This window comes from Dendrobates tinctorius, unplaced genomic scaffold, assembly GCF_039654945.1.
Source record: "Dendrobates tinctorius isolate UK_male_01 unplaced genomic scaffold, ASM3965494v1 ptg000387l, whole genome shotgun sequence".
Taxonomy (NCBI): domain Eukaryota; kingdom Metazoa; phylum Chordata; class Amphibia; order Anura; family Dendrobatidae; genus Dendrobates; species Dendrobates tinctorius.
Genome location: NW_027362053.1, coordinates 512,640 through 535,210, shown reverse-complemented (window position 1 = coordinate 535,210; position 22,571 = coordinate 512,640). Strand labels below are relative to the sequence as shown.

The 22,571-nt window shown below is 43.4% G+C and overlaps 1 protein-coding gene across 3 annotated transcripts in view; it reads right to left on the bottom strand.

The window, feature by feature from the left end:
• The window catches only part of SSH3 (slingshot protein phosphatase 3), a 146,589-nt gene that overhangs the window by 34,396 nt on the left and 89,622 nt on the right, over positions 1 to 22,571 (bottom strand). For all 3 annotated transcript variants that reach the window (XM_073563390.1, XM_073563392.1, XM_073563391.1), the window contains exons 9-11: positions 22,382 to 22,463; positions 21,977 to 22,105; positions 19,527 to 19,573 (exon numbers count right to left, since the gene is read on the bottom strand). In XM_073563390.1, the coding sequence (XP_073419491.1) occupies positions 19,527 to 19,573; positions 21,977 to 22,105; positions 22,382 to 22,463 (258 nt within the window). The remainder of the gene's footprint in view (positions 1 to 19,526; positions 19,574 to 21,976; positions 22,106 to 22,381; positions 22,464 to 22,571) is intronic.

The window sequence follows — 22,571 nt, the reverse complement described above, 5'->3', positions numbered from 1 at the left end:
GTGGGCCCCAGATATCATTCTACAGAGTATTGTGGTCCCCAAAAATTGCTCTCAACCTTTAAAACAATTAAATAAGTCTCCTCGCTAGGGAATCCCTGTACTCTGGACTCCTCGTCGTCCCCATATTCCATCTCTCTGCACTTGGACTGTTTAGGCAGAGGGCGTAGAGACGTGATGTCTTCGCGCTCTTTGACCAGAATGTCACTGTCAGGAAAAGTGTTTGGTTTCCGGGGGCAGTATGGTTGCAAAGCTGAACCTTAAAGGAATGTCCAGAAGGGCACCACCAGGAGAGGAGCCTGCGGCTTAATTGGACTCAACACGGGCAACCTCAACCATGCCATCCACAAAAAAGCTGCACAGATTGCAAGCTTAATTCCGTTAACGAACGAGACTCAGGCATGCCCCCCGGTCCGCGTCCAGCTTACTAGAGGGACACGCGAGGCTCTGGCACGCGAGATCGGCCAATAACAGGTCTGTCATGCCCTTACATGTCCGAGGCTGCATGCGTGCTACAATGAAAGGACCAGCGTGTATCGCTTACAGGTGCGGATAACACGCTGAACCCCGTTAGTGATGGGGATCTGAGATTACAATTCTTCCCCGCGAACAAGCATTTCCCAGTAAGTGCAGGTCAACCGTAATTCCGGAATTAGGCCTAAACGGCATTCCAGAAAGAATGTGAAAAAATTAAGTGTCCAAACCACAGGTGCTGTAGCTTGCTTAACAGCTGGGCTCCTCTGCTGAGTAGCACACAGTTCTTACATAAACAGGCAGCATAGCTTGGTTCACGGGTGGCCAACTCTGCTGAGTAGCATACACAGTTACTAGGCCCAAAGTTTTAAGTGGTGTAAATGCAGTCAAAAACTGGTTAGTTCATAAACAGGCGGCATAGCTCGGTTCACGGGTGGGCGCCTCTTCTGAGTAGCAGACACAGTTACTAGGCCCTAAAGGATTTTCAGGACAATATGCGGTAAAAAATTATTAGAAACACACACGATGTAGCTCCTTCACAGGTGTACTACACCGCTGGCTACCAGACACCACTACTATGCACTAAAACTGCCTATTATCATTGAAAACCATTATTAATGTGAAAAAAAAAAAACGCTTTTGTTTAACGAAACGTTCTCGAATGGAAACTCGAACAACCGAATTTTAATCAAAGTGGTGTAGTTCGACGAAAGGATCTAACACCGCCCAAAACAGCTAGAATTTGAACTTGGCCAACAGTTCCACTCAAACACCACTCATCTGTAATCAGGAGGCAGACTCAGACGGTCTCAGGCACAGTATGGATTCGACAAGATTGCAGGAAGTTGAGAAAGGGTACAGTATCACCGGATAACAGGTATATATAGCATAGTTTAAACATTTAAAATCTCCGTGTTTATGTCCGGAGTCCGACAAAGACACTCACAGCCTCAGTATGGATTAAACAACATTCTAAAAAGTAGAAAAAAAAGGAAATGTTTTTGAAGCGTACACCAGTATACACTGTTGAGGTATTTTTAAATCTTCATATACATTTCTGTCTCAGTAAGACAGTCCATACTCTCCGCAAGAGAAAACGAGATGGATAAAAGTACAGACAAAGTCGAGTGATTGCAGAAATTTAGGAATTACTAATCAGGGGAAAAACTCCCGGGAGAATTCTCAGAGGCGATGCTGACCCTCAATTACTTTGTGTGTGGAGACAGCGAAAACAGTTATTTGTGAAGAAAGGGTTGCTGTATCGCAGTACCGGTGATCCCATCACCATTACTCATCTCCATCAAATTTTGATCACAGGGAGAGATGTAGACATGGTCCTCACTGCCTATCATGATCTGTCAGGTAACTTTGGAGTGCAAAGGACAGAAGCCACAGGCTGTAGGTGATTCTATTGGATTGGCATGAGAGGGCACATTTAAAAATGTGGGCAGGAATGTCACACGTATGCGAGTAGGAAAACTGTGAAAGCTGATGATAAACCACCACTGCATCTCATTGGGAGTCGACGTGCATAAGAAATGGAAGCCATTGATCATCTGAAGATAGAGCCCAGCAGGACAGGGCATAGCTACGTCAACCATCATCTATCAGTTCACCAAATTTGTAGTGGCAGTCCCAGGGAAGGATTTGACAGTCCAGACTACACAGCGGAGGAGCAGGGAGGGGTTAATATTGCAAATACTGGGGCCCTGCCCAAGCAAGGGGGGCCCACTTGTGGGCGTCGGTACTGGCACTGGGCCGCTCATAGTACCCCGGTGTGCACCCCCAACGTCAGAGACACTTGATTGCACTATGAGGGATCCTGTGCCAGTGCCGGCGCCCAAGAGTCGGCCCACCCACCTGTCCAGGGCAATGGCACTCGCACGGTTGCATGCGCTAGGTGGTGACCCCGGCCATGGGGGGGGGGGGGGGGGGGGAGGCAGCCCAGTTAGGGAGGTTTAAAAAATGGCATATGTTGATGTTGGACATTCAGCAGCTGAAAATGGAGGAATTGGAGAAGTCCGAGGAAGAGGAGGACATAAGCGAGCCATTTTTCTGGCAACCTATGTGTCATCAGGGGAAGGTGGGACAAAATCCTTTGAAATCCATGCATGGTTCATTTTAATGAAGGTTAGATCATAAGCATTTTGGGTCGACAGATGGGTCCTTTTTTCTGTCAGGATTGAGCCAGCAGCACTGAAGACTCTTTCGGATAGCACACTAGCAGCAGGGCAAGCGAGCTCCTGTAAGGCATATTGTGCCAATTCAGGCCAGGCGTCCAGTTTAGAGGCCCAATAGTCAAAGGGGAATGACCTGTGAGGGAGAACATCGACATGGGACGTGAAGTAGTTTGTAACCATAGTTGACAACTGCTGTCTCCTGTCACTTTCAATTGATGCAGTATTACCAGTCGTGTAAGCGGGACTTGAAAAATCAGTCCACAACATGGTCATGAAACCCCTGTGTCCAACGCCATTTCTGATGTGTGCACCACGAACACCTCTTCCATGTTGCCCCTACGGCTCGTTGGAGAACCATCACCGCTGCTATGTGCTGGGAATGCCTCAAACGGTTTACCAGAGTTGCTTGTTTGCTAGCCAATATTAGGTCAAGGTTCTCCTGTGGCATGAGGTTTTGGAATTTGCCTTTATAGCGTGGGTCCAGGATGCTGGCCAACCAGTAGTCATCATCCTTCATCATTTTGGCAATGCGGGGTCCCCTTTTTAGGATCCGCAAGGCATAATCACACATGTGGGCCAATGTTCCAGGTGTCAATGATGCACTGCGAATGCTGGGTGAAGGAGCACTTTCTGGCAAATCCACATCCCTCCAGTCACGCACAAACCCTGTACCAGACCTTGCCACGCCAACATTTTCTCTTGCCCCACGAGAAGCATCCTCCTCCCCGAAATAATCATCTCCATCATCATACTCCTCATCCTCTTCATCCTCCACCTTGTCCAGGAGAGGTCCCGTAGCAGACAATGGCTGACAGTCATCAAGGCTTCCCTCCTCCTCTTCCTCATCCTCCTCGGCTGCAGACGCCTGCTCCTTAATGTGCGTCAAAGTTTGCATGAGCAGACGCATAAGTGGGATGCTCATGCTGATGATGGCGTCGTCTGTGCTTACCAGTCGTGTGCATACCTCAAAACACTGAAGGACTTTACAGAGGTCTTTCAGCTTCGACCACTGCACACCCGACAACTCCATGTCTGCCCTCAAAGTGTCTGGCCATGTATCCTCCCACAAATGCATTACAGCCTGCCTCTGTTCGCACAGCCTCTCAACCATGTGCACGGTGGAGTTCCACCTTGTTGCAACGTCGAAAATTAGGCGGTGCTTGGGAAGTTGGAGCAAATGCTGCAACTTCTCCATACGACTGGAGTGTACGGGCGACCGGCGGATGTGCGAGCACAGTCTTCGCACCTTATGGAGCAGGGCTGTTAACTCTGGATAATTATTGAGGAAGCACTGCACCACCAGGTTCAAGGTGTGAGCCAGACAAGTTATGTGTCGGAGTTTTGAAAGGGCTATGGCTGCCACAAAATTCCGGCCGTTATCACTAACTACCTTGCCTTACTCAAGATGTAGACTGCCCAGCCATGTCTCAGTTTGTCGCTGCAAGTAGTCGGCCAGTACCTCCACGGTGTGTCTGTCGCCCAAACACATCATCTTCAACACAGCCTGCTGACGCTTACCACTAGCTGTTCGGTAGTGGTACACCGAGTGTGCAACACTGGCAGCTGCGGATGGAGTGCTCGTGCAACTGCGCTCTGTGGACGAGCTTTCACTTCTGGAGGAGGAGGAGGAGGGTCAAACGCCTACAGCCAACTGTTTCCTATACTGTGGGCTAGGCAGCACTGTCCCACCGCCGCTGTCCCCTGTGGACCCTGCATCCACCACATTAACCCAGTGCGCAGTGATGGACACGTAACGGCCCTGGCCATGCCTATTGGACCATGCATCTGCTGTGAGGTGCACCTTTCCACTCACTGATTGCTTGAGTGCATGGACAATGCGGTCTTTCACATGAAGGTGGAGGGCTGGGATGGTTTTGCGAGAAAAGAAGTGCCGACTGGGTAGGTCATAGCGTGGTACTGCGTAGGCCATGAGTTCGTGGAAAGCTTCGCTTTCAACCAACCAGTAGGGCATCATCTCTATCGAGATTAGTTTGGCAATGTGGGCGTTCAAATCCAGTGTACGCGGACGAGAGGATGAGTACTTTCTTGTCCTACTCAGTCTCTGGTAGGGTGAGCTGGACTCGAGAGCTGCATATGGTGGAACTAGCGGTGGACATGGCGGACTGAGAGAGGGTTGATGATGGTGATGGTGTTGATGGTCTTGCTGATGGCCTAGATTCAGTCTTTCGTAGCAATAACATTGTGATTCCCTGACTGCTTTGGCCTTGCGATGACACCTCAACATTTGCTGCTGGTGGTGTGCTAACCGGTGGGCTTACAGTGGGGGAAACGATGTAGCGTTGCTGACTACCTTCATTGGGAGCAGTTGCACATGTGGTACGTGAGGTTTGGTAGTCCATCCATGCTTGCAAGTGCATGGTGGTTAAATGTCTAAGCATGCAACTGATATTCAAATTTCTCAGATTTTTCCCTCGGCTAAAGGTCTTTACGCACTTCTTACAGATAACCTTTGCCTGATTATTAGGATTTTGTTCAAAAAAGTGCCACACTGCACTCTTCCTACTATGGAAGACATTTTGAGGCCTTGCACGCTGTGCTAATTTGACCGTCTGGCCTAGCTGTCCTGCAACTCTTTTGGTTTTTGTAACCCATTTTTGGACTGCTCTGGGCCTGCCAGATAACAGCTGTTGCGATGTCGATGCCTGCTGCGGATGCTCCTCCTCCTCTTCTGAGCTATTGGCAGCGGCACCCTCTTCCCCCAATGGATGCCAATCTGGGTCAACAACTGGGTCATCCATCACCTCCTCTTCAATGTCATGTGCACCTTCCTCTGTGTCACCATGTAAGGTGGTATAGTATGCGGGAAGGGGCACTTGAGTTTCATCAGGGTCAGATTCTGGCTCAGTACACTGCGAGGACAATGTAGTGCTCTGAGTGAATATACCAGCAGATAAATCTAGCAGTGGCTATGCATCAGTGCACTCCATGTCAGATTCTTCTTGGACTGGGTAATTCACGATTTGACTTGATAACCCAGGCATGGTATGTGAAAAGAGTTCCATGAAGTAATCTGTAGTGTGGCCTGCAGCATCCTTTACTTTTGGTAGGGGTGAAGGACACAAGGAAAGGTGTGGTTCCTGACCATGAGCCTCCAATGACGACTCAGTGCTTTTATTTTTTGAAAGTTCAGAAGAGGAGGCGATAGAGCTGGAGGCTGTGTCAGCAATGTAAGCCAAAACTTGATCCTGAAGCTCCGGCTTTAAAAGCGGTTTACCTAGTCCCAGAAAAGGGAGCCTTCGAGGCCTTGTGGAGCCAGACGATGACGCAGGCTCAACACCTCCTGCATTAGGTGCTATTGTGCTTTTGCCACTACCATCAGATCCACAACCAACACCATCATTACCAGCTGGCAACCCCCGCCCACTTCCACGGCCTCTTCCAACACACTTCTTCATTTTTGGGAAAATGTACCCAAAATACCACCAGCAATATGGTACTGTAAAACAAGGTACAAGGTGTATATAGTATTGGGGAGAATTTGAATCTCCCTACAGACTTGAGGACACTGAACTATTATCTCAGGCCCAGTGTAGATTACACCTCAATATAACAGGCTGAAATTGGATGGTGTATAAAATGTCTATATAGGACTGGGGAGAATTTGAATCTCCCTACAGACTTGAGGACACTGAACTAATATCTCAGGCCCAGTGTAGATTACACCTCAATATAACAGGCTGAAATTGGATGGTGTATAAAATGTCTATACAGGATTAGGGAGAATTTAAATCTCCCTAGAGATTTTAGCAAGCTGACAATGATGCTCTCAGTCCCAAGTATGGCAGCAGGCAGCCTAATAAGCAGGACTGCTGCACACAAAAGTGTGGAAAAATAAACGCTTGGTAACTGGGCAAAAAAGAGGATGAAAAGTATTTTTGCTTTTAAAAAAGCAGTTTGCACAGCAGTGTGAAAACAGCAATGCAGCTATCAGGGAGCCTTATAAGGCAGCCTAATAACCAACAGAGCTGATGCACCAAAATATAGCCTCCCCTTGCACTGCACACTAACTGGTGTGTTGTACAGGCAAAATCGCTAGCAGCAGAAGCAGTTTTTTTCTATCTTCTATCCCTGCCTAACGCTCTCCCTACAGAATCAGCAGCAGCTCTCCCTATTCTGAGATCAGCAGAAGTAAGATGGCGGTCGGCGTGCACGCCCTTTTATAGCCCCTCTGATGCCACACAAAGCAAGGCAATCATTTGCATGCCCTTCTCAAAGATGGTGGTGACCGATGCCCATGTCATCGCGTTGCCCACAGTGTGCGTCCTCCATCATTGGCTGAAAAAGGGCGCTAGAAGCAACTTTTGAAAGGCGACTTTGGCGCTCTGGTCGCCGACCTCGTGACCAACCTCACACTATGGTCGGGTTTCGTGTCATGAAACCTGACTTTTGCGAAAGTCGGCGACTTTTGAAATTGACCGACCCGTTTCGCTCAACTCTACTGACCAGTGTCACTTTCTGTGGTAATATCTCTGGAACGCACCAACGGATCCCACCGAGTAGGAGACTGTTTTTTCATGACATATAGTACGTCATAATAGTGGTAAAATTTGTTTGACTTGCATTTATTCGTGAAAATAACAGAACTTTGGCTAAAATTTCAAAAATATCAGTTTTCAAACTTAATTCTTTTGCAGGAAGTATTGTCATGGAAAATATAAAAAATCTCTGAAGTCACTCACATGCACCCTCCCTCCTTTTTTTCCGCACACCAATTTACAGGAAGCGTAAGGGTCCCGTTACATTTAGTGATGCACCAGCGATCTTGACAATGATACGACCTGGTTAGGATCACTGGTGCATCGCTAAATGGTCGCTAGTGAGCTTCCAAACAGGCAGATCTCACCAGCGACGCAGCAGTGATAAGCGATCCGTCGGCGGTCGCTTTTACCTGTCACACCGCAGCGATGATGACGACTACCGCCTGCATCCATGCGTCGCTAGTCAGTACCAGCGAGACGCCAACGAGGAAAAAATGGCCCAGGACATTCGAGCGTGATCAGCGATATCCAGTGGGGGGGCGGTCGCAGGTACGTGTCACACAAAGCGAGATCGCTAGAGATATCGCTGTTGCGTAACAAAATCGGTGACGCTTTAGCGATATCGCTAGCGATCTCGCTATGTGTAAAAGGCCCTTAACAGAGAACCTGATACCAAACCCCTTTTCCTCCCCTCTCCCATATTCACTAAGGAAACAGGAGCTAGCAAACTAAAGCTGCCATTATGTAAAATGGCAGTGTACAAAGATACATGAACCATCTTAATGAAAATGCATGGAGTCCTCTTTATGTCCAGATGACTGAATGAGGATGCATATTGTGCATAGACAAACAGTACAGATTGGACAAATAGTTTAGAAAGGAAAAGGCTTTTTAAATTTTGAGCAGATTAAAGGGAATATCTCATACCCTTTACAAATAGCCATGGTCAGCCAGGGTACACAAACAGGAGAGTGGAAGGCCTTTTGTCTACAAGAAATGCATGTTGCCTGCCACGGGAAATGGTACAATAATCCAGTTTAAACAGTATGTCTCCAAAAGAAAATATAGACTATGGGAATTTGTATAAATCCGATATTAATGAAACATACATTTTCGGCGCGGGGGCTAACCAGGGATAAAGATACATATTTTCTTGTAACTATAACCCCAAAAGGCCTCAAATCTATAGGGGACAAATAACTAACAACAGCCATGCCATGTTTGGTCTCTAAGTAAATAAAAAATCCTGATAAAAAATGTGGCATCAATTTCGAACTTCTGCGATCGTCCGATGAGGTGTTACTGCATAAGTTGGGATTTAATAAAATCCTGAGGGGCTGAGAAAAGCCCACAATCCTGCCCACATGAGGTCATCATGGAAAGGGTGTGTGGGTGGCACTCTTGAGTTATGATCTCGGTTTGTGTAGAGAGATTCACATCGTGTTTGCATGAATCCCGTTTATTGACGACCCCAAGCAAAGCACTCTCCTTCGGCTAAACTGAATCGTCTCAGCGATTGGTGTACCAAGTTCTCTTGTTAATCCCTTTAATATTCTGTAACTGTATATGCTGTATAGTTTTGCCCCGTTATAAAATCTTTTGTATATTTTTTTACAAAAATTGCCTCCCTTTTGATTAAATGTAATATTTAATAGTTCTGTTCCTTTTGTTCTGCAAACCACGTCTCAAAGCTATATGCTACCTGTAACGGGTGTCCAATCGGCCTGTATAAGCGATTGTTGGTGGTGGCAGCAAGTAGTTTGGGGTTATCGTGAAGTTAGTAGTGACTGTACGGTGGTATATACATAATTCCATGCGTTGGAATACGGAGGCGTATGTACCATACGCTCACGGTTAGATTTCCCGATAACTGGCCTGTTAGTGCAAACAGCCTGTGGCCTCCTCAGTTATTCGTCAGGCAATTATGTAATTGTCCGGACGATAGTTGGCAGCAGAGAGTTGTTCACTTCAAAGATCACAGCGGGTGCTTCCTGTGACCTTCCCAGCCTTTGATATTGTGAATAATTAAAATCTTGACATTATGTTACTCAAAATAGTTAATAAATAACATTTCCCACATGTCTGCTTTACATCTGCATCATTTTTTAAACATTTTTGGGGGTTAGAAAGTTAAAAGGGTTAAAAGTTGACCAGCAATTTCCAATTTTTCCACCAAAATTTACATAATCATTTTTTTATGCACCACATCATATTTGAAGTGACTTTCGGGGGTGTATATGACAGAAAATGCCCAAAAGTTACACTATTCTAAAAATAGCACCTCTAAAAGTACTCAAAACCACATTCGAGAAGTTTATTAACCCTTCTGAGGCTTCACAAGAACTAAAGCAATATGGAAGGAAAAAAAATGAACATTTGACTTTTTTTTTCACAAAACTTTTATTCTAGCTTCAAATTAGTTATTTTCACAAGTGTAACAGGAGAACATTTATACCAGTTTTTTGTGCAATTTATCCTGAGTACCTAGATACCCCATTTGTAGAAGAAAACTACTCTTTGGGTGCACAGCAGGGCTCAGAAAGGAAAGAGACATTTTGGAACATAGATTTTGATGGAATGGTCTGCGGGTGTCATATCGGGTTTGAAGAGCCCCTGATGTGCCTAAACAGTGAAAAACCACAAGTTACCTCATTTGGGATACTCCACCCCTCAAGGATTTTATTGAGGGGTATTAGTGAGCATTTTGAACCTACAGGTACTACACAGAATTTGAGAATATTAGGTCGTCATATTGAAAATTTTCATTTTCTTCACGAAAATGTTGTCTTAGCCCCAAATTTGGAATTTTCAAAATGGATAATAGGAAAAAACAGACCACATAATTTGTTGCACAATTGTCCCAAATGCGACGATACCCCATATGTAGTCAAAAACTTCTGCTTGGGTACATGTCAGGGCTAGGAAAGGAAAGAGTGCTATTTGCCTGGGATAGATTGTGAATGACTTGTTGCATTTGACGAGCCTCTGACATGATAAAACAGAGGAAACCCCCCAAAAGTGACACCATTTTGGAAACTAGACTCCTCAAGGAATTTATCTAGGGGTGTAGTGAGTATTTTGAACCCATAAGTACCTCACAGAATTTTATAACATTGAGATGTGGAAATATGACATTTTACTCAGAACAGCAGAAAAACCCTAAAAGTGACCCCAGTGTAGAAACGAAACATCTCAATAAATTCATCTATGACTGCAGTGACTATTTTGCAACATCCAAGCCAGGCTTAGCATCCATACATTGTGTTCCCATTCAGTATAGAGCTCCCATATTTCATAGTGACCCCATACATTGTGCCCAGCTTGTGCTTCTGGCAATACACTCCCGTAAATTAAGGGCCTTCTCCCTATTACAACAATGTCAAGCATGTGGCTGTTTACTGTGGATTAGGTACAGAGACGCTCAGATAGAGAACATTTCGATTTGGGAGCGCAGAATTCACTGGATTTTATTTGAAGGGCCGGGAGCCATGTCGCTTCCCCAGAGTCTTTGTTCTACCAGTAATGTGGGGACCCCCTATAGTTTCAGTGACAGATGAGGGACTTGAGTGGGGGCTGGTTTTCTGTGGGATAAATTAGGGGTTTTAATGGTAACATTTTCTGCTACATAATTTTTTTTATCGCTTTCAGTATAAGGCTGGAATCTCATTCTTGTGTTCTACTCTGAGCACTTATGTCGAGCTTTCAGTGTAAATTCCACATAAGGTGTTTAAGACGAAAGACCTGACAGAATCACCCACTATAATGAAGCAGATGGAGACAATTTGGAGTCCGTTTGGCATCTGCTCCAGTGGTGTCCAATTGTTTAGGCGTGCACAAATCTGTGGTCGCTCTCACTTCTGCGCTAAAAAGACACCTAAAATGATGGGACACCGCCAAAACACAATTCAGTCCAAAGTGACTCCATTTACCTCATAAGTGAGAGGTTCCGTCCGGAGTTTTGCCTGAATCGCGGTTCTGCTGAGCCTTGTTCCGATTTTTGGGACATAGAGTTAACAAATAGACAGCAGCACAAGAATAGCTCTAATTTTTCTTTTTGAGCGGTTTATCATGCAGTATAAGTGATATGGCCGATTTATTCTGCAGGTCGGTGCAATTACAGTGATACAGGTTTTATATGCTTTTTTAAAAAAATTACGGTAGGTTTATTTCATCGCCATATTCTGAGAGATGTAATTATTTCAATTTTTGTCGACCAGAGCTCTATGAGGGCTTATTTTTTGCGGGACGAGTTGCAGATTTTTTGGTACCATTTTGGGGTACATAATATTTTTTGATTGCATTTTATTCAGATTTTTCAGACACAGAATGAACAAAAACCAGCAATTCAGATATTATTTTTATGCGCCCTTCACTAAGCAGTAAAAGTGATAAGACAAATTTGTTCGCTGGGTCGGTACGATTACAACGATACCAGATTTATATTTTTTTCATGCTTTTCTATTTTTACTCACTAAATTTTTTTTTTTACAAAAGTGAATTTGCTTTTGGATCGCTATATTCTGAGAGCTGTAACTTTTTTATTTCTTTGCCAAATGGCCCATATTATAGCTTGGTTTTTTTTGCGGGATGGTTTCATTTTAGCCTTTTTTTCTTTTTTATTCACATCAGACAGAGACCCACCACCACAAGTGTTCTTATTTTGTAAATTTTACCCTTGAAAAGTTCATCAAGGGATGCGTTGAACATTAAAGCGGGAGTCACACACAGCAATCTCGGTAGCGATATCGCTGCGGAGTCACAACTTTTGTGACGTAACAGCGATCACACCATCGAGATCGCTGTGTGTGACAGCGATCAGCGAGCGGCCCCCCTGCCGGTATCGCTGATCGCTGCAAGAAACCTCTGGACATATTTTTCGTCGCTGGTCTCCCGCTGGCCAGCACGCATCGCTGCGTGTGACAGGCGGGAGACCAGCGATCAGCTGTAAAAAATAATTTAAAAAATATTGTTATTCTCACCTTCCGACATCCCGCGCAGCATTCCTCTCCCCACGCTCCGGTCCCAGTGATCCTTTGCACGAATGACCGCGAGACTTCGCGCTCCCGCGAGACCGTGACTCTCGCGGTCATTCTCGCAAAATATTAGAATCATAGAATCATAGAATCGTAGAGTTGGAAGGGACCTCCTGGGCCATCTGGTCCAACCCCCTGCTCAAAGCAGGATTCGCTAAATCATCCCAGTCAGATGTCTGTCCAGCCTCTGTTTGAAGACTTCCATTGAAGGAGAACTCACCACTTCTCGTGGCAGCCTGTTCCACTCATTGATCACTCTAACTGTCAAAAAGTTTTTTCTAATATCTAATCTGTGTCTCCTCCCATTCAGTTTCATCCCATTGCTTCTAGTCTTTCCTTGTGCAAATGAGAATAAAGTTGATCCTTCTACAATGTGACAGCCCTTTAGATATTTGTAGACAGCTATTAAGTCTCCTCTCAGTCTTCTCTTTTGCAAACTAAACATTCCCAAATCCTGCAACCTTTCCTCATAAGACAGGGTTTGCAGACCGGTCACCATTCTGGTCGCTCTTTTCTGAACTTGCTCCAGTTTGTTGATGTCTTTTTTAAAATGTGGTGCCCAAAACTGGACACAATATTCCAGATGAGGTCTGACCAAAGAGGAGTAGAGGGAAATAATGACTTCACGTGATCTAGACTGTATGCTTCTGTTAATACATCCTAGAACTGCATTTGCCTTTTTTGCTGCTGCATCACACTGTTGACTCATATTCAGTCTGTGATCTATTAGTATACCCAAGTCTTTTTCACATGTGCTGTCACTTAGCCCTATTCCTCCCATTCTATATATGCTTTTTTCATTTTTATTGCCCAGATGTAGTACTTTGCATTTCTCCCTGTTAAAAACCATTCTGTTAGTTACTGCCCACTTCTCCAGTTTATTTAAATCTTTTTGAATCCTCTCTCTCTCTTCTCTAGTATTAGCTATCCCTCCTAGCTTTGTGTCATCAGCAAATTTAATCAGTTTACCCTCAATTCCTTCATCTAAATCGTTGATAAAGATGTTGAACAATACAGGGCCCAGGACAGAGCCCTGTGGTACCCCACTTGAGACATTCTTCCAACTGGATGTGCAGCCATTTACGACCACTCTTTGGGTCCGATCACTAAGCCAGCTATGAATCCACCTAACAGTTGCCTTGTCCATTCCATACTTAGTCATTTTTTCAATAAGGATTGTATGAGAGACTTTGTCAAATGCTTTGCTGAAGTCAAGATATACTATATCTACAGCATTTCCTTGATCCACCCAATCAGTGATACCGTCATAGAAGGAAATTAAGTTAGTCTGACATGACTTATTAGTTACAAACCCATGCTGACTCTGTTTGATCACTTCATTCTTATCCAGGTATTGACTTACATGTTGTTTAATAATTTGTTCAAAGATCTTTCCTGGTATAGAAGTCAGACTCACCGGCCTATAGTTGCCTGGGTCCACCTTCTTCCCCTTTTTGAAGATAGGAACAACATTTGCTCTTCTCCAGTCTTCTGGCACTTCTCCTGTTCTCCAAGAATTTTCAAAGATTATGGAGAGTGGTTCAGAAATTTCTTCTGCTATCTCCTTCAGTACTCTGGGGTGTAATTCATCTGGACCTGGAGACTTGAATTCATTTAGGTTAGCTAAGTGTTTCCTCACTATCTTTCTGTTTATAGATATCCTGGATTCTTCTATTCCCTTAATAGGACAGTGAATAACAGTTGGTGTTACATTTCCTTTCTGAGAGAAAACAGATGCAAAATAGGAATTTAAAAGTTCAGCCTTCTCAACATCCTGTCTTACCATTTCATCATTTTCATCCTGTAAAAATCCTATAGCATCTTTGACTTTTCTTTTACTTTTGACATATCCCCAAAATCCTTTATTATTGCTTTTGACATCTCTTGCAAGCCTCAATTCATTTTCAGCTTTAGATAATCTGGGATATTACTGGGACCGGAGCGTGGAGAGAGGATATCGGTGTCGGTATCACTGGTAAGTCGCTATGTGTGACTCCAGCTTAACACACAGGTACTTTACATAATATTGTAAGATTTTGTTGTGAAAATTAAAAATTTAATTTGTATGCTAAAATAATACTTTAGCCTCAAATTTTTAAATCTCAAAAGGGGTAATAGGAGAAAATGGAAACCAAATTTGTTATGCGATTTCTACAGAAAGTGGCAATACTCCATATGTGGTTTCATACTACAGTTTAAGTACACAGCAGGGCTTGGAAGGGAAGGAGAACCATATGGCTTTTGGAATTCATATTTGGTTTGGATAGATTGTAGATGCCAGTAGAAAAGACTCGGAGGTGCCAGATCAGAAAAATCACTTCCATAAGTGAACAAATTTTGGAAAGTATACTGCTTAATCCGTTCACGACATATGACATAAGTTTACATCATGCTTGGGAAGGGCTTCCTGTAAAATGGTGAAAAGTTATATCATGGCAATTATGCGGGCATAATCCATAGTGGGACTAAGCACAAATGTAACAAAAATAATTTCAATAACTTTTATAAATATCTTAACAAAAAAAAAAACAAAACATAAAAATATCAAGGAAAACGGTTTTGCCCTTACAAATGTAGTTTTTATGTAAAAACAAAAGATGTCTATACAGCAATAAGTGAGGTTAAAAAATAACTTTTAATATGCAACTTAAAAGCTCCAAAACAATAATGTCACCAATAGTGATTAAAAGGATGCCATTTGATGGGTAATCCCTAGAAAAAAAGGAACCACCCAACCGCATCAATCAGGATATAAAACGTTGCTAATATATCATGTCAGGCAACAGTTTGTATAAAGGATACAGCATTTAACAGTTAGCACACAATGCCATAGCCAATTGCATATATATATATATATATATATATATATATATATATATATATATATATATATATATTATTGTGTTTGGCTAAACCAAAAAAAGGTTTATAGCCATGAGATACAAGAAGGTGAGATATATAAAATAGGAACAATCTCACCGGTTTTTGCAGACGGCCAGGAGTCTCCAGGGATACTCTGTATACACACAGGGAGGTAGCGATGGGAAGACAATACCCTGTCAAATCCCTCAAAAACTAACCATCATCTGATCCCCAGACTCCTGCCCTTACAAGGGCAGTCCACAGCTCACCCTATATTGCACATGCCCTGCACTTTCCCTTAGAAGAGCGTCCCAACGCGTTTCATCCAAGTAAATCTTCAGGGGACTAACTTGTTTGAAAGTGCCATAGTGCTAAAGCTCAAAACATGGATCCTTCCTCTATAAATGCTGTCTGCTGTCTGCAGAGAGTGGAGGACAGAGGGCATATTTATATGGTAAGATGACAACAAACCATCCACACCTGATGCCACAATCAACGTGTCACACAAATACTCACTCCCATATCTGATAAATCAAACGTCCGTCATTAAGCGGTTCAGCATCTGTGGAACGCACGCCGAAATCGGTGCTAACTCCGCCCACACCAGCGTCACAAGCATAAGGCAAATCAAAGGGAAGAAAGATGCCCCACTTGCGGTTGGACCACCAAGATGGAGAAGTGCCCCACTTCCGGTGACGTTTTACTGGAGGCGGATCGCCTCAGATGCAAATGCCACACTTCCGGTGACGTTTTTAGAGGCGGACCGCCACAGATGCAATTGCCACACTTCCGGTCAGCGGACATATCGCAATAATGCCCCACTTCCGGTAACATTTCATCTGCGGCGTCGCCTGTTAATCCTGTCAGCGAACAAAGCGCTTGACCGGCGCAACCACAACAAGGGAGAGATGCATAACTCCCATCAGGGACGCCATCACTACAGGAGCCCAAAAATTAATAAAATAATAAATGAACTCCTTTCCAAAAGGCGTCACAAGGGCACATAAATAGGAGACAGTGGTCCAGCTAGCATCAAATGCAGAAGGGTAATTAATAGGGAGTAAAGTGTAACATGACAAGTCATAGAAGTTAAATGACAACAGGAGATACATATATAAATGTATACATATGTATATACACATGCAAAACCTGATGATAGGTGACCAATTAGTGATTTAGGCTTAATAACGTTCCTACAGTCATGGCAAAAAGTTTTGAGAATGACACAAATATTATATTTTCACATGATCTGCTGCCCTCTGGTTTTTATGTGTGTTTGTCAGATGTTTTTATCACATACAGAAATATAATTGCAATTTGTTATGAGTAACAAAAGGTTATATTGACAGTTAGAATGAGTTAATGCAGCAAGTCAATATTTGCAGTGTTGACCCTTCTTCAGGACCTCAGCAATTCTCCCTGGCATGCTCTCAATCAACTTCTGGATCAAATCCTGACTGATAGCAGTCCATTCTTGCAAAATCAATGCTTTTATTTTGTCTGAATTTGAAGGTTTTTGTTTGTCCACCCGTCTCTTGATGATTGACCACAAGTTCTCAATGGGATTAAGATCTGGGGAGTTTCCAGGCCATGGTCCCAAAATCTCTATGTTTTGTTCCCTGAGCCACTTAGTTATCACCTTTGCTTTATGGCAAGGTGCTCCATCATTTTGAAAAAGGCATTGTTGATCGCCAAACTGCTCTTGGATGGTTGGGAGAAGTTGCTCTTGGAGGACATTCTGGTACCATTCTTTATTCATGGCTGTGTTTTTAGGCAAGACTGAGAGAGAGCCCATTCCCTTGGCTGAGAAGCAACCCCACACATGAATGGTTTCAGGATGCTTGATAGTTGGCATGAGACAAGACTGGTGGTAGCGCTCACCTGGTCTTCTCCGAATAAGCCGTTTTCCAGATGTCCCAAACAATCGAAAAGGGGATTCATCAGCGAAAATGACTTTACCCCAGGCCTCAGCAGTCCACTCCCTGTACCTCTTGCAGAATATTAGTCTGTCCATGATGTTTTTTCTGGAGAGAAGTGGCTTCTTTGCTGCCCTCCTTGAGACCAGGCCTTGCTCCAAGACTCTCCGCCTCACAGTGCGTGAAGATGCACTCACACCTGCCTGCTGCCATTCCTGAGCAAGCTCTGCACTGCTGGTAGCCCGATCCCGCAGCTGAAACACTTTTAAGAGACGTCCTGGCGCTTGCTGGTCTTTCTTGGGCGCCCTGGAGCCTTTTTGGCAACAAGAGAACCTCTCTCCTTGAAGTTCTTGATGATGCAATAGATTGTTGACTGAGGTGCAATCTTTCTAGCTGCGATACTCTTCCCTGTTAGGCCATTTTTGTGCAGTGCAATGATGACTGCACGTGTTTCTTTAGAGATAACCAAGGTTAACAGAAGAGAAACAATGATGCCAAGCACCAGCCTCCTTTTAAAGTGTCCAGTGGTGTCATTCTTACTTAATCATGACAGATTGATCTCCAGCCCTGTCCTCATCAACACCCACACCTGTGTTAATGGAGCAATCACTGAAACGATGTTAGCTGGTCCTTTTAAGGCAGGGCTGCAATGATGTTGAAATGTGTTTTGGGGGATAAAGTTAATTTTCTAGGCAAATATTGACTTTGCAAGTAATTGCTGTTAAGCTGATCACTCTTTATACCATTCTGGAGTATATGCAAATTGCCATTAGAAAAAATGAAGCAGTAGACTTTGTAAAAATTAATATTTGTGTCATTCTCAAAACTTTTGGCCATGACTGTACATATGGATCAAAAAAGGAAAGGAGGAAAAAAGGAGGAATTCAAATAAAACAATTATAATTAATTTGTTCATTGAGGCCCTTAGGTGCTACAGTATCCAAATAAAAAATCCACTTGGTCCCAGTTGCCCCCTCTCTGTGGCTTAAAGACCCTGTCAATGGCAGGAAAGCTGAGATGCGCGATCTGACCTTGATGTGCACCATGAACATGTCTAGCAATCGGCGTATCCCTTTTATGTGTTACATCTCCCACATGTTCGCCAATCCTCCTCCTAAATTCGCGGATGGTTTTGCCGACATATTCCAGTCCGCATTTACAAGTGACCTTATAAATGACACCCTTGGTGCTACAATTCATGAAATATTTAGTAGAGTAATTCTTCCCAGTCACATTACTCACAAAATCCCTACTTACCCCAATGTGTGAACAAGCCACACAATGACCACATTTAAAACAACCTATGACATCAATGTGGAGCCATGTTCTATTCACAGGGGGTGGAAAAATGGCTTCGCACTAGTCTGTCATTCAACGACCGTGCAAGGGTAACAGGAGAAATTGGACCCCAAAAGTTGTTGTACAGTTTGTCCTGAGTACGCTGATACCCCATACAGTATGTTGGGGTAAACCACTGTTTGGGCACACGTTGGGGCTTGGAAGGGAGGGAGCACCGTTTGACTTTTTGAACGTAAAATTGGCTGGTGGCACCATGTCGCGTTTGGAGTCCCCCTGATGTGCCTAAACAGTGGAAACTCCTCAATTCTAACTCCAACCCTAACCCCAACACACCCCTAACCACAACCCTAACCCCAACACATCCCTAACCCTAATCCCAACCCTAACACCAACACACCCCTAACCCTAATCCCAACCCTAACCACAAGCCTAACCCTAATCCCAACCCTAACCTTAACCCTAACCCTAATTCCAACCCTAACCCTAATACCAACAATAACCCTAATTCTAGCCCCAATTCTAACCCTAACAGAAAAATAAAAATTTTATTTATTTTATTATTTGTCCCTACCTATGGGGGTGATAAGGGGGGGGTGATTTACTATTTTTTTTATTTTGATCACTGTGATAGGATCTATCACAGTGATCAAAATGAATTAATGGAATCTGCCATTTGGCAGATTCAATGGGCTCACTGCATATGCGCCCACCATTTTGGAAGATGGCGGCGCCCATAATTCAGGATGGCGGGACGCCGGGAGCCACAGTGGGACTCAGAAGGTACCGGGGGGGGGGGGGTGATCGGAAGGCAGGGGGAGCGGAGGGAAGGGGGAGCAGATGATGACGGCGGCAGCAGATCGCCCCGTCACTTGTGGGGGTGGTCGAGTCGGTGTCTCTATTTCAGCATCGGCCATGGCTGGATTGTAATATATCATCAAATTTAATTGATGAAATATTACTATCACTCTGACTGGCTGTTTAAAGGTGAAACGGCCAATCAGAGCGATCATAGCCCCGGGAGTGAAGCACAAAGCCTCCTGTATCTGCGGGTCGGGTGACCTTTCAGTGACCCTGGTCACCCGACCCACAGGGGGGCTATCAATCCATGACGCCACATAGGCGTCATGGGTCGGATTGGTACCGACTTTCATGATGCGTACGTTGTGTCAAAGGTCGGGAAGGGGTTTATGGTGTACCCCATGTTGCTGTTCGCAATCTAGAGAGAATGCATATGCATTTATTGAGAAAAATAGATTAGAAACTTACTTGTTTTTCTGAAGTTCTTCTAAATTTGAAGCATTCCACTCCGAGCCCTAAAACAGAATGGAGGTTAAATTAATGAATGGAAGAAAATGACTGCATACACACCCAAGAGCAGCAGCTATACCAAAATAGAAAATCTAGCAACAATACATCTTATAACTAGATCCAAATTACTTCTGACTTTGAAACAGTTGACCAAGTGTTCTACTATCTGCTCTCACAAAACATGAGAAAATTAGTTGGTCTTTCTAACAAATTTTTCATAAATAAATAGCTCAAGCAAATATACGAATTGTTGTAATATATCTTATTACAGAAATACAGTACTGTTGCTAAAGTTTTAGGCAGCAGTACAAAAAAAATGCAGCAGAGTAAGAATGCTTTCAAAAATAGAATATCAACACTTCCGGGAATGATTGTTTTTCTTTACTCTGAAGATAGTTCTTAATGACATTAGTTAAATTTTTGGGGTCAATGTCATACTGCAGAGTAAATTTGGAGCCAGTCAGACTTTTCCATAATGGAACTGCTTGATGGGTAAGTATCTACCTGTATTTCTGAGCACTGAGGACACCATCAAACCTAACCACATCACAAACTTCATTTAATGAAATGCAGCCACCAAACTTGCAAAAAGCCTCCATTATGCTTCGCCGTTGCCTGAAGACACTCACTATCTGCGTGAGCTCATGGTGAAAAAACTCGCCTGACACTCCAACTTCTCTTGCTGAGAATCTGTGCTATTTTACATACGTAGATATGAGCGCACCCTGAGGTGAACAAACTGCATTCTGTTACAGCCAGGTTATTTCACATTTTGAGTAATCACTTGCTGACATTTTTCTGCACCCCAGTTCCTATGTTTGCCTTTATAGTTGAATCATTTGGCGTTGTTTCTATGTTGAAGGTCTGGCTTTTTGGCTAAAATTGTTCCATTAAGAAGTAGTTGAATGTAGCTGGCTGGATTCTGCCAGTTCTGAGCTGATGGCACTGCTCAACATCTTAATATTTAGAAGGGAAATAAGAATGATTTGTCCATCTTCTGCACCAAGTTTGCTTCGCCAACCACCGCGTCTACAGTCCTTAATGTTGCCCAAATAGTAATCATTTTTGAAAAGAGCTTGAACAGCACATATTGAAACTCCAATCTGCTTTGAAATCGCTGCTTGGGCAAGACCTTGGTGATGTAATATAACTTCCTTGTGCCTTGCTTCTTTAGTCCTACCATATTTTAGGACTGGTGACAGAAAAATTTATTCCACATCCTCAACCTTGTAGCAGAGTCTTCTCCCCTAGTTTTAAGACTCCTACGCAGCTGTTTGTTTCAGTTAATGACTACGTTTCAACCTAAATATGAAAATGATCATTATCACCTGTTTGGTACAATTGGCTATTCACGCACCAGACTATAATTTTAGAAAATCCATGCTTTGTTTAAGTATAGCTAGAAGAGTTCATGCTGTTTCACAAGGAGTGGTCACAGCAAATATTTTTTAACTATCCCTTTTGGTCATTCAATTAGCATCTTGTTAATTAATAAAAAAAACTATTAAACACTTCTATTTTAAAGCATTCTTAATTTGCACCATTGTTTCCACACCTGCTTAAAACTTTCTGCACAGTACTATATATTTCTTTCTCCACTTATGAGTAACTTCTTCTCTTCCGTCCACCTTCTGAACGGATCACTCATCAATAAAGCTAAAATCTGTCATGTTCAAGATAAGATGGGTGGCCAGGAATGAGGAATCTGGGGATTATCTATTGAAGTCTATTGAGGGGGCAGGGGGCTGCACAGTGTTGCAAGTGTTAGATCTTACCCTAGGATTGGATTCACACCTATACTGCTCAGTACTGCTGCATAATGTCCTCCTTGCTGCTGCTCCTGCAGGTATGGTACAGAGAAACAGGAGAACAGAAATCCCTCATGTCTGTGTATTGTGCATAGGAGACATCATAGCAGCAAGTATCCACCCACTAGCTCAGAGATGACTGAAAATTAGAGACAGACAGAAAATGATCAATTCTCATGCCAGAGCAGAATGTGGTCTGCAAGATAGGAAGTCTGCAACATATGACAATCAGTAGAAATCCAAGAGGGATGATAGACACTGCAGGGAAAAGACTGCAACCTCAGCCTCTCGATGACACCTCGCTTGAGAATCCTCTCAAACAAAACATCACAGGAAGGGAGGTGGGAAAAAAAACAAACATTTCCGGTGGGCAAACAAATGACAAATACTTAGTGTGTAAAACTAGATAATTCTAAAGTTCCTTTTTGGTATGGAGCCATCCCTTTAATTATTTGTATTATCATTAGTTGCAATTTTATAAGTGCAACATTGTTATCCTAAAATTGTGTGAAAAAAGTTGCCAAGTAACCCTAGCCTTAACAAGCAATGTACTTTAAGTCAGAACTGAGAGCAAAAAAATCTTCCTTTATAAAACCATACCAAATAAAGATAGGGGAAGATCTCTGAGGGCCGGTCCATTTGAGCTAGGATCATGATCATCTCATTATCAATGAACTCAGTATAATCCTGAAGGGCACAGTGAGTATGCTGCTCCAACGCTGTGCGCACCTGCAAAAGAAAAGGCAGAGGAAAATAGGACAACAATCAAAATCTAATACAGGGGACAGAATACTGACAAGCTCTTTCTTCAGTCCGGGAGCAGTAAATGGGCACTCAGTCAGTCAGTACTGTAGCCTCTTCTGCACTGTCTATAGTAGCAATTGCGGTGGGCACTGATGTGAATCAGGCAACCCTGCAATACCCAGCACAATCCCACTATATACAGAGCCAGCTACTTGTTCTCTTCCCTACATCAGCCAGCCAAGCAGTTGGTAACATTCTTACCTGTTTAGATGTTATATTCTCAAGATCACTCTCTCTCAAGATATCTCGAAGCTTTTTCCGGATGATCCTCTCAGTTTCTTCTCTAAGTAACAGAAAGAAAGATACAAGTTGAAAAGTCCAACAATGAGCATTCTTCACCTTCACAATGCTTTCATCCTAGAACCAGGATTCCTCGAAACTGTCAGGAACA